At 40.1% G+C, this 12,929-nt stretch overlaps 1 protein-coding gene across 1 annotated transcript; it reads right to left on the bottom strand.

Annotated features, from left to right (window-relative positions):
• Positions 1-165: 165 nt before the first annotated feature.
• Positions 166-12,927, bottom strand: iffo1b (intermediate filament family orphan 1b). The gene is made up of 9 exons (XM_020655759.3): positions 11,500-12,927; positions 8,042-8,102; positions 7,143-7,238; positions 5,873-6,013; positions 5,551-5,735; positions 5,330-5,456; positions 4,457-4,546; positions 3,853-3,983; positions 166-3,493 (listed from the first exon to the last, which is right to left on the bottom strand). The coding sequence occupies exons 1-9, from the start codon at positions 12,492-12,494 to the stop codon at positions 3,388-3,390; spliced, it is 1,932 nt and encodes a 643-aa protein (XP_020511415.2). The 5' UTR covers positions 12,495-12,927; the 3' UTR covers positions 166-3,387.
• Between the last annotated feature and the right edge of the window lie 2 nt (positions 12,928-12,929).

Below are 12,929 nucleotides of genomic sequence, written 5' to 3'. Positions count from 1 at the left end.
GTTTTCAAGTTTGTGTGTGTGTGTGTGTGTGTGTGTAGGTGGGTGTGGGTGTGTGTGTGTGTGTGTGTGTGTGTGTGCGTGTGTGTGTGTGTGTGTGTGTGTGTCTAAGGACTCTTGAATGGTAATTCCAACAGAAGGGGCTGAATAGAAAATAATAACACACCATCTTTTTGCTCATTGTTTCTTTTATTCTGTCAGTCTCTCTTTACACATGACATACTGCAGCTCTGCACTGAAGCTTCTTTTTAAATCACTGTCTTTGTGTTTTAAGCTGCTTCGTCACACATCTGGAGTACATGATTCATTTTGTGCCACAATAAAGGAGTTTAATATTTTGAGGAAAGACTTGCTCTCTGTGAAGAGCTTTCACAAGACAATATCCCTTTTGTCTTTGACTTCCAAATGTCTCATTACAAAGTTTTTGTGTCTTAATTCAATGATTTCACGAGTGTCTTCCAGGTGTGTAACTCTCAATATTATTCTAATGCAGTCTTGAAACACAAGTATATATTCAAAGCTATATTTCCTTTACACATATTATCAAAGCCATCATACAGTCATTTCGCTTAAGCATTTATATTTCAGTAATTTTTTTTTACTTGAGATATTTTTAAATTGACTTTAATTGGCAACCACATATACTCATAAAGGACAAGTAACAATGGAAAAGTATTTCCATTAGATTTACATATGTACATTTTTTGAGGTGATTTTGTCCAAAGACAGCTCAATGATTATGTCTCTTTTATCCGATGTATCAAATTGTACTTATTCAGTCTCCCTCTTCTTCATGTTGTATATGTGCCAAAGTCGTTTTAAAAACACTCACTGTACAGACAAAACACTCAAAAAAGAAAACATACACACTGGCACATGCATACATAGAGACACACTCTGTGTGTGAAAGTAAACCTACACAAGGGGAAATGGTGTGTTTGAAACCTCACACAGTTTATGACGTCCTCCTCCTGTATTCAAACACTTGCAATTAGCATTCAGCTAATTCCAACACATGCATCAGTTTACATACGATTCTAGTGTGTCCTATCATTGTTTCTTTGACTGGAAAAAAAATAAATGTGGAAAGGTTGGTTGTCATGGAAGCAGAATAAATACACTTCACCTGCTTCGACCATATTGAAGAAAATGCAGCCAGGACTATATTCAGATATCAATGTCTGATAAAGGAGCAGTGACAGAGGGAGTAGTTCCCCGAATGATTTCCTACAGTAAGCTAACATGTGCCCCGAGAAGCATGACTAAAGTCAAAATGAGGTATGTGTTCGTGTTAATTTATGAGTCTAGTATCGCACCTCCAGCATGTAAGATGAAGACATATCATTTTCTATTTCCAGCAAGTCAACTTTTTTTAAATTTTTTTTAAAGTTTTACAAGTAATAGTGCTGATTTGTTTGATATACATTTTTGCTTAGCTCTTCCTTTCTATGTGCAAACTCTTAACAGGCTCAAAAATAGAATAGGTTTTGTTATATACATCAAGCACCTTTGTGAAAAGCTGTTTCTGCAGCTATATCAAGTCATTTTTTTAACAGCAGTTTTCCTGTGGATTTTTACAATCTGACCATTTTATTTTGGCACTCAATGGCTACCTTACATTTGTCCATGACCATCTTTTTTCTTCTTCATGTAAATATCCTTGAAGAGATTCCTGCTCAGCCATGCAGCTCTGTTCACATGACAGAAGGACCCTGACTGTAATGTCAGCATTCCTAATTTTACTCATTTAAACATCTTCATGACACTTGGGTCTTCAGTGCGTGTTATCGATAAGAACTTATAAGAGTCAGCGACACAGAAAGCAAAATAAAGAGACAACACTGACCCCAGATCAGACTCAAGAGAGTGCAGACTGAATTTTAACAGCACAGCATTTACAACTAAGAACCAACCTGCGTCTATTTGACAACACACTTCTTCTCTGCTGTCATCTTGAACATTTTTTTTTTTTTTGCCACAGTCATATAAATATCCTAGATCAAACTATTTTCAATGCATATCAGTTTTATCATTAACTGATGTAGGTTAACTTGAACGTTTTCCAGCTCACTTCAAATGGCTTTATTCACATCTACTTGGTTATTGTCCAGATAACTCTAACACATTTGTGATGGAATTTCTCTTTTCATGAGAACTTCAATATTGGTGCTGTGGTTCACCACCACTGTGTCGTTCTGTTGAGAGTTATTGTGACTGCAGTGACATTATTGTGACAGGATGAGGTGCATGTAGGCTGTATTTGTAGATTTGACAGAGTAACGGTAATGTGAAATTTAGGATAACGAAACCGAACAGTCCCAGAATTTTTTTTATCATCACAGCAAAAGTGCACCAACCTATTATCTAAGCACTGGTGAGCAAATTTAAATAGTGAGCTAACTATTTGTTAGTCAGCTGATCTTTGTCATTTTTTTTAATGCATGCAAAGTGTAAGGGTCTGAAGAAGAGCGCCCATTCTTTGATTGTTGTTATTAAGAAAGACCTTTATAATGACAAAAAGGGAGGAGGCACGTCAGTAGTCAGAGAGACAAAACTATGTTTTTCTAAATCCAAAAGTATATGTTGTTGTTTTGTCATTACTTTTTGTATTGGTTTTGCTTGTCATTGTGGTTTTATGTTACTTTGTTTACCTGTTTACCAACAACCTGCCAAGGGACTACAGATGGACATTAGCCTATCGCTATAATCTGTTTATGTTCATTAATGTGCACTGTCACTATTTTAAATTAAATAAATAAATCCCTCGTTTATATGTTTTTGAGGGTTTGCTTTGTCAGCGGTTTAATCTGATACTTTACATAAACAAAGCAAGCTCTGAACCTGCAGCTGTTAAGATGCCCCCTAGTGTCAATTAGGCTTAAGGGTTGGTAAATTTGTTTAGCATGAGCTATATGAGGTTCTGGTATTTGCTTGATTAGCTATAAATGTGCAACTCATCATATATGTGTGTATGGAGTCCTAATTTAGCCTTCAACATTGAACTAACAAGACATCAGCCCGTTTACTCACAGCAAATTCTGGATCTGGAAACATCTACAGAACAATCATTTCTAAAGATCTAATGTCCTAACCATTGGTGACAAATGTCTGACAACAAGGTCCAGCTACAAAAGGACCTCTTCCCTCTGCAGGGCAGTGACATCTGTAGTACAAGTAATGAAAAAAAAAAACTAGCTCTGCCATTCAGTCATAGTTTCAAAGCTGTCCTCAGTCTCCTCAGACCAAAGCTGAAAAATAAATAATGAAGATGATCATATCAAGGTGTTGCCATAGTTACAGGTGTGTATTGCATATTACTGTAGCACTGTAGCTGGATGTAGCGGAGGTCTCATGAGCACAGCCCTGAACTGTTGCAGGAGTGAGGGACTGTCAAGATCTCCCTGTGCTGGAGGAAGACGGTGGAGACGCTGAAGAACCATCGTGATCTCTCTGACCTGACTCTCTGTGATCAGAGGACGCAGGCCCTGCAGGGTTACTGTGAGGCGTACAAACACATGCAGGAAATTAAGACATGCAAAACGCAACATACTCATACAGGTCATCATTTCCAATAAACTTTTTTCCAGAAGGGAAGTGACATACAAAGTAAATACTTCTGGTCAAAATGATTTAAAACAGAGTACATAGAGTTTGTATATTTTCAATAAATGATTGAAAGTTATTTTATTATGTTGACAGCAGGTTATATAGACACAATAAAAACAATATAAACAATGAATATATCACACAACAATGTTGTTGTTAGCAGATACTGTATAACATTTTTAAAGGTATTTTTCAAACTTTTTGGGGCACCGAAAAGTAGGTATAATTTTAGTATGAAGGATGTGTTACCTGTCTCCACTCTGTGTGATAAGTCTCCTGCAGGTCTCCATCTGAACGTCCAGGCCTCTCTTCATTGAGCACATCTCCATGTATTCGTGCAGATGTCGGTTCATGTCGCTCTTTGCTGTGGCCAGCTCCAGCTGGGATTACAAAACATGCAGTCAGACATAATGTTCAATCACAAACACTGAATGTGTGTTTACCATAAAACATGTAACTAGTCCTGTACAACTAAGAGGTTCTGGTAACATACAGGGCCGATAACTTTATGAACAATGTCTTAGTCAACATGAACACAGAAATGTTTGTTAAGACAAGTTAAAGATTTTAAGAAAATCAACAGTACGATGTGATGTCACAGAAACAAGAGGGACAAATGCATTAATGGGAATATATAAATAACTCATAAAGCAAAACGATACACCAATATAAGATGGACATATCAACAACAGAAAGACTATATGTCATTTATTGCTGAGTCATAATGTTCACTAGTTTTAGTGAATTTGTAGGAAGAGAAAACAAGACAGAAGGCTTGTGTAATATAGAGGCACATGGACAGGGAAATTATTAAAAAGGTTTGTAATTTATAAACACAGAGAAAATGTCTGACCTCAATCTGGTCAATGGTCTCTTGGTATTCCTTCTCTCGGGACTTGAACAGACATTCTGTGTCATTAATCACCTTTTCCAGACAGTCGTCCTGAAAGAGAGAAAACGAGTACAAAGACTTTATCATGAAAATGTTTCATGTGATTATTTACGCACTATCAGACCCTCACTGAACCACCATGACAATAAAATCAGAGCTCTTTATTTTCTGCTCCGATCAGCTCAAATTTCACTGACTAATGCAGCTCCCCCCTCAGACGGACAGCAGGCTGATCACAGCTGCTGATTGGAAACAAATACCTACATGGGTTTCTTGGAAACAAACACACTCTACAGCAACACAAGCCAGACAATCTGTCCGTGCGTCTGTGTGTGTGTGTGTGTGTGTGTGTGTGTGTGTGTGTGTGTGTGTGTGTGTGCAGTGCAGTGCTTTGTCCTTAAGTGGCCCTTCTCCACAAGGGCAGTGAAGGTCAGTTAAAGTCATCCCCTGAGAAAAAGAACTGTATCGACCATCATATGATCCACACATGACGTCAGAACTTCAAAAGGCTGTCTGATGGCACAGAGCCCCATTACACACAAACACTTCTATCTCAGAGTCCTTCATCCAGAGAGGACACAGACTTGTGGAAATGGTCACACTCCATTATATCGTTATAGTACTCTCTCTCTCTCTCTCAATGAAAAGGATAAAAAGATGAATTGATTTTTTCAATTTTAAACATCCACCAATAACCATCAATCATATCTGACTCTCGCAGAAATCATATTTACAAGAAGTCAAGTTCACATCCGAGCCCTTATTTTTTCATCACCTTCTTTAAATACCGGAGCTCAGACATCACACTGAAGCAGAACTGTGTCTACAGCCTACCTCTCCTGGTGGGTGGGTGGGGTCAGGGGGCAGAGTGCATCCTGGGAAGTCCTCCCAAAGAAGCAGCGTCTCTTCAGTCTCCTCCCACGCCAGACTGTCACAGTCATCCTCAAACTCACATTCCCGCCTTCAGAAAACATTGAAGCACACAGATTGAATAATAATAATTAGTGGAAGTTCAGAGTTGGAGGAGACTTCCATTAAAGAGTCAAAAAACTCACAGCTGGTTCAGCATCCTCTGCATCTCCTCATTGATCTGATTGGCTGACGAGCCACAGTGCTCTTCTTCTTTGACCACGCCCCCATCACTCTCAGAGGTGCTGACAGGCTCGTCACACTCACTCCCGTTGATGGAAATAGGAGTTGTTTTCCGGCGGTAGTTCAGGGATGTTTGATTGTTAGGAACCTGCAGAGATATGATCACAATCAAGACTAGCACTGTCAGAAAATGGGACAAACTTTGACAAGAAATGACTCAGTGGTTTTTGATTGAACACGGGAACAAGGAGGGGAACATTAATTATGAAGTTGTGGTCCTGGTACCTGATACATCTGGATCACATCTTCACAGTTCCTCTGCTGAGCTACGTCACAGAGACGAGCCGTGATATCGATCCTGCGGCAGATGTCCATGTCCACCTTCATGGCTTTCTCCTGGATCTTACTGTCCAACTCTGACAAGTTCTACAGAACAAAGCAGGAGTCAGATAAGATAGACGGAAGGGAAAACGCACCAGAAAAACACTCTGCTGTTAATAATAAATTAATAATGACTAATAGATAGGTAATAAGCAAAAACAATCTTGGTTCTTAAAAACATCAAGATAACACACTCATGTTTTAATTTAAAATAGTAAGCAGCTGTAAGAGTCACTGATCTGTGTAGGTGTGAGATAATTGAGTTAGGAACCAGATGCTCTACAGCCCTTATCCAGACATTACATTGTCAAACTGTTCATATACAAATGTACACACTTTGATTTCCCTCCTTATCTAAAACAGTCCATGGTACTTTTCTCCTCTTATCACCAATTAAGACACTCCACACAGCTCTGTTTTAAATTCCTCAAAAATAAAGAGCCAAGAAAGCCTTCATGTTTAAAGCTCCCTCAGATTGGAATAATGTACCTGTGCATATTCGGTCCATATGATCTCTCCAACTGTTCAAAAATGTCTTCCTATTTCAGAATCGTTTGCAACTGTCCATAAAAACACCACTTCAACACCTTAATATTATAATAGATGTTGTGTATATATTTCACTGTCTAGTTTACTTTGTTGTTTTTTTGTATCTGTGAGTGGAGCGTCCACTCCATACTTTGCTTTCAGTAGGTTCCCTGGATTGTGTATGCCTCATCATCATTTGATCAAGTTATTGTTTAGTTCTGGGTTTTTTTCTCTCTCCTGTCTTGTCTATATGCTGTACATATCTGTATTCAAGGATCCCCTGGAAAACGAGATGACACATCTGAAGGGGTTATTCCTTTAATACAGGGCAAGCTAAAGAAACGAGCTGACGATGACTATAAAACACGCCAAGTTGTTCTTATTGTTGGCTTATCACTAATTTCTAAAAGAAATCAGGTAAGCGATCCATTGGCACTGAAATTCTGAAAATGCCAGTAAAATGGTTATGAATTTTGTTTCAGATATGATATTAACATCATTCGTTACATCTTATGGGATCCTTTAGAATAAATAAATAAAAGTGATGTAATGAGTAATCTAAAGAGTTGAATGATGCAGTCAGAGAAATGTACAATTACTGTTTTTTATGACTAGAATGTAACTGTGTGGGATGTGTCGCGCTCACATTGCTCATGAGGCCTTTGAAGAGAACCAGTTCGCCCTTCAGCTGCTGAACTCTGAGAGCCAGCTCGTCCTGACAGCCTTCACTCTCTTGCAGGTCCTGAACACATGGAGGAAGACATGAAGACCACCCAACAAGTGTAAACACACCAAACACACACACACATCTCTGTCTATATTGGGAAATGGCACAAACATTGTACATCCTAAAAGCATGATCTCCTCTTGGGAGTGCTAGATGTGTTTGATGGCATCATAAATTCCCTTCTCTCTCTGTTGACTGATTCATATGGCCTACTATATTGGTCAGGCATCTTTAAGCCTTAATGTTTTTCTGCGTGTAGTGTGGTCCTCCTGTGGCGCAGCCTGCTAAATACAGTAAAGATTCCTGGCAAAGGTACACACGCAAAGCCAAAAGTATGCTTGTGCACACGCTCACCTAAATAACAACCCTACAAACACATATAAGCAGGAAATCAACAAACCACAAGGTTACCACAAATACCACAATCAACCTAGTTGCTATATCAACTGTAGTATTCTTCATATCTGTACTCACTCCTCCTGATGTTATCCACTTAATGAAAACTGTCAACTTATATGATTTAGCGTGACCCTTGACAGGCCGAGCACACACATTATGTATGTTCATGGTATTATGTCAGCAAAACCATAACTGAAGTTTCCCCTATCAATCACTTTAACTTGTTTTGATGAGTCTGGCTGATGGCCGGTGTAAAGTGTAAAGTAAAGAGTCCAAAATGGTTCTGTTCAGACACACTGCATTGTTGGTCTCACGCCATGTCAACATACACACACACACACACACACACACACACACATACATACACGTACACATTTAATCACACACATTTAATCACACACAGGCCAGCTGATCGTTACCTCTTGTAGGTCTGACATTTTCTGTTCCATATCCATCCTCATGGTGTATTCTTCTTCCCATCTAAAAATCAAACACAAAGGAGAAATCATTTGTTTGTCTGAAGTTGTGCTAATGTAGATTATTCAGCCATGTCTCTTGTGGAGTTACTTAGAAAGGAAGGTCAAGTACAAATCGACCCATATATCAACTACTTAAGTGCATCTGCCTTCAAACCATCACTTGATGACAGTCAAATTCATCCATGCACAACAAAACAAGAGGCTGCCATCCAAGATTAATTTAAACAACCATCATAGTTTAAATAGCAGGAGCCTTTACTAAAGCAGAGATCACTGCACTTTGCTAAATCAGTATAAGATATATCGGAGTTACTTAAAAAACATATATTTAATAAAAACCTCTAAGGTTTGTTTGCTGAGTGAGTTTGTTAACCCCTAACCCTAACCCTGTCGTAGGGATAAACTGGAGATTAATTTGACATTTCTGTGATGCGAAATTGTATTTATTATAATACACACAACTATTTCAATTAAACTAACTTAAAGATTCCCTGTGGAGAATAGACCTCTGGTTGTTCTACAGCGCATTTGATTTATGTTTATTTCCAAAAAATAAAAAGCGCAACTTTAAAATTGCCTTATATAACATACTTTTCATATTTTATAATCATTTGTAAAGAAGGAATGACGTAAGGCTGTCAGGTCCTGGATTTGCACTTTACAGGGACAAATATCTGTAATAAAATTTAATCTAACAAGCAGCTCAAACGATTGGCCCATGAATCTGAACTTAAATACATTTAAAAGCCTGAGCACAGATCCTGTTTTTGGTCTCAGATGACTTCACACATCACCAGTGCGCTGGAGAAATCCACTCAACGCTGAGTCGGTGGCCTCTCATATACATGCTGTAAGAAATGCAGAATGCTGCAGCACTTCTTGACTTTTGGGAATACTAAATCTGACAGAAACTGAGTCATGAAACAGGAGTTGTTGTTGTCTTAGAGGATGCTTGTTTGATCAGTAAGGTGAGAGCGTGCAAGAGGCAGAGATGCCAATCCCATATCCAGCAGTAACGGCTTGCAGTGCATGCTGCATTGCAGATAAAGTGTGGAGAGTGGAAAGGGGGTTGTGCCGTGAGAGAGAAGAGAGGCAGGGAGCAGGAGAGAGAGACAGGAAGTGTGTGATGTGTGGCGGGCAAAGTTGTCCTTGAATTTAAAAAAAAAAGTGACATGGGTAAAAGAGCTAGAGGAGGGTGACATTTTAAAAAATGAAGCAAAATGCACCAAGCTGTAAGATGAATTAAATAATAGCTCATATTTAAAGAAAATATGAAAACAATTCACTAAGGCAACAAGATGATATTTCATCATTTACTGTGTATCCTGTAACTCTCTGATGCATAGATATGATGGCATGAATCAGTAGAAGTGAGTTTCGCTTGGCTTTAAAGGTCTTAACGTTCTCCTTGTCCGAAGGTCAACTTAAAGCTAAAGGAAGTGCACAGAGGTCGAGAATCTGCCCCGACCTCTTAAAGAAAAGTTCAGACAGTAGGAGATTTGATCACTGATGGAGGTATATTCACAGCAAAACAAAAAAAGTTTTCTTCCAGGACAAGAGGTCTGTAAATATTTTCCTCTCGGGTTCCAGCACAATCAAACCCAGTGTTTGATGTAACACTCGAGGGCAGTTAGTGCCATCTTTGTCCCCTCACTCACAAAGAAGCCTCTATCCTGTGCTGCTCAGGATCTCCTCCTCTATGAAGAACGCATGGCTGCTCATTTGGATTTAATTTGAGGGAATTCGACTCTGAATGTGCTGGGACATGGGGGCTACTGAAGTTCACTCTGGACCATAGACTGTATAAAGATGGACAGTGGAATACCTCGTCTGAGTCGCCTCAAGTGATGCAGACACATTTAGAGCTCCCCCTGCTGACTGGCTGCATTATAGGTTATAAACCTATATCCTTCAAGTTAACAGACGGGACAGTGGTGAAATAAATTTTTATTCAAGCCAGGTTTCTTCATCATAGTTAGTTGAACCGAACGTATGCACTGCGGCATTGTATGCACCGGATTAACAGAGTAGAGCAGAAACTGCAATGGGAAAAATAACAAAATCTTAATTAAATATATAACTGTGAGTGTCTGCTTCAAACCTACACAGGAATCTGTTCTGCTTTAGACTGTAGCTAGCTGAGAGTTCTTTGATGTTTTATCACTAAGCTAAATGTGGGTTTAGAAAGCGGAAGCGACAAGACGTCAATTAGGTGGCTCTTCCAGCTGATCCCTGACTGCAAATTTCACAATAGGTCAGCGCTTGTCACGGGGATATTTTGGCTTCATGTTTGTCCAACAGGAGGAGGCTGAGGCATGTTGTCCATTTGTATATACAGTCTAGGTTCTGGACCGACAAGTAAACCACAACTGGCATACGTCCTCGAAATGTATAGCACAATGTACAATTTGTGAGTTTAAAGAGTTTAAAGAGTTTAAAGAGAAAGTAAGACCTTTGAGTTCACATTGTACTTTCACATTGATCTGCCAAACAGACAGCTGTCTCTCTAAATTTAAACTGTTGATGTCATTATTTGACACAGAGTTGTACGCTTTTCGTTTTTTTTTAAATTTTTTAGAGAAGTTAAATAACAGGCAATAAACACTAAAAATCCTTTACCATTTAATCTGCTAATCGTTTTCTTGATAAATGAACTGGTTATTTTGTCTATACATTGTGTAATATTCATTACACAACATACATTTTTCAAGAGCAGTGAGGTCTTCAAACTGCTTTCAGATAAAAACCTAAATAGCTGTAGCTAAAGATGAAACAGAAACAATAGCAAACAATAGCAAATATAACATAAATAATTAGTTGGTTACAGAAATGAAAGACTGAATGTGTCAACTCCTAGTCCAATGTTAATGTTCATATTTGCAGTAAAACACCAATGGGGTAATTCCAATATGTTGTGTGGTCCACAGTCTTAACATTAATAATCCTTGGCTGGCCTTAAATTGACATCTTTCATCTTGAATTGTTCAATTTCTTAAATAAAAGTCAGTGGAACATTAACATTAGACCTATTCCAGGGTGGATTTTCTCTCATGGACATGTACACTATGACTCAGGGTCTCGTGATATTTTGTTTTAATCTTCACATGTTTTGACTAAGCTTTGACCTTTGTTCTTCTTTATATTTAGCTTGTGATGTGTTAAATATTTGGTTGTATTTCGGGCAGCAGCACCTGTGTTTGTGGTCAGACATGGAGTGGATGCACAGTCAGGCGGTTAGTGATGGATGGTGAAGATTTGTGCTGACTCTGCTGCTTGTGTTGGAGACAGCTGGTCTGCAGCTGTTTACAGCTCTGCTCACTCCAGATTGTGCATTACACACTCAAACGAACGACATGCTCAGTATAAATGCATGTTAAAGGTGTAATAAAATGGTTTACCTGCGTTTATACTCATCCCGCTCCCTCTTCACTTTGGCCAGGACATTATACAGGGCTCTTATCTCAGGGGTGATGGTGTCAATCTGGACCCCGACTCCGTCAGGGTGCACCCAGGATACTCCTGGACTGGTCAGACGCTCTGCACCTGGTCCAAACTTGCGGGTGTGGTTGTAGGACCAGATGGTGCCCGGCAGGAACCTTGGAGGAGGGTTGGTAGATCTCTCCTGGCCTTCACTGGTGTTGGTGACACTTTTAGAGACAGAACCAGGGGAGTCCACGCAGGGAGAGGCCTGGCTTATTGTGATGGCTGGGTTGGACGTGGTGTTTGTTTGGGTTGAACTGGAGTTTTCAGCGGCTGCAGGTGGTAGGTTGGATGAGAGTGTTGGTGGGAACAGTGTTGTAGGCCTCCTGGCTGAGTTGTTGGTGTTATGAAAGAGGAGGGAGCCGGGCCTGAGCGGTATGGTGCCAACAAATCCGGTCTGCACGCATGCTTCCTGGGTATGTGCCCTGCCATCACAGCATCCACCTTGACAGCCCTTGTTGGCATCTAGAGCCTGTTGCAGCTGCTTCTCCAAAATCTTATTTCTGCGCTCTAATTCGTGCACTTTTGCCAAAAAGCATCTGAATCTCAGATTTAGGGTTTTAAGGACGCTGATGTTGGATCCCAAGTCGTTTCTAAGAGCCATGGCTGCGGGGGGATGCGGCACAACGCGGTGCTGGTAATGACTGCTGTGATTGTGGTGGAGGAAAGGAGAGGTCTGTGAGGGTGCGGTGAAATCAGGCCCCGGCTGATCAGGGCCTGGGCTGGGTAGCTCACCAAGTAGAAAGGATGTCGGGTCCGAGACACCGAAAACGGCGTCGGGGAGGAGGCCGGAGGGAGAGTCTGGATGTCCGGAGGCTGGGCTCTGCTGCGGATGTTGTTGGAGATGCGTATTGGCCCCCAACAAAGGATTCATGCTATGATATGGAAAACTAAAGCGCTGCAGATCGGGCATGAAAACGAACGGGAATTTTCTTTCTACAACAAAATACAGTGATTAGAAAATGACCTAGAAGGAAAATGTACCCGACAGCGTACGAACAAAACGCCAGTATTTACCTGATTATGTCACCGTGCCTAAATAAGAATCTTATCCTTAAAGCTCAGAGGTCTTAACGTTGGAGGATGTACAAGTGCTGTCTAGCTCTCCACAAGAAGACACCCCGGTGCGACTCCAAATGAATTGCAAGTAAGCAAAATGCGGCAACACTTCACTCGCGATTCAGTGTCATTCCTTGCAAAAAAAATAAACGCATTAAAACGAAGAAAGGGCGCATAGCGTGGATGAATAACATATAAATCCAGTATCACCCCGTCACTGAAGTTCTGCCAACAAGAGGTGACCGCAGCCAGAGAAAGTACTGCGGATTGGAGGAGCACGGTTACCGTA

This window comes from Labrus bergylta, chromosome 8 (genome assembly GCF_963930695.1).
Source record: "Labrus bergylta chromosome 8, fLabBer1.1, whole genome shotgun sequence".
Classification (NCBI taxonomy): domain Eukaryota; kingdom Metazoa; phylum Chordata; class Actinopteri; order Labriformes; family Labridae; genus Labrus; species Labrus bergylta.
Note: the sequence above shows the minus strand (reverse complement) of the source record. Positions and strands in the feature narration are given on the sequence as shown.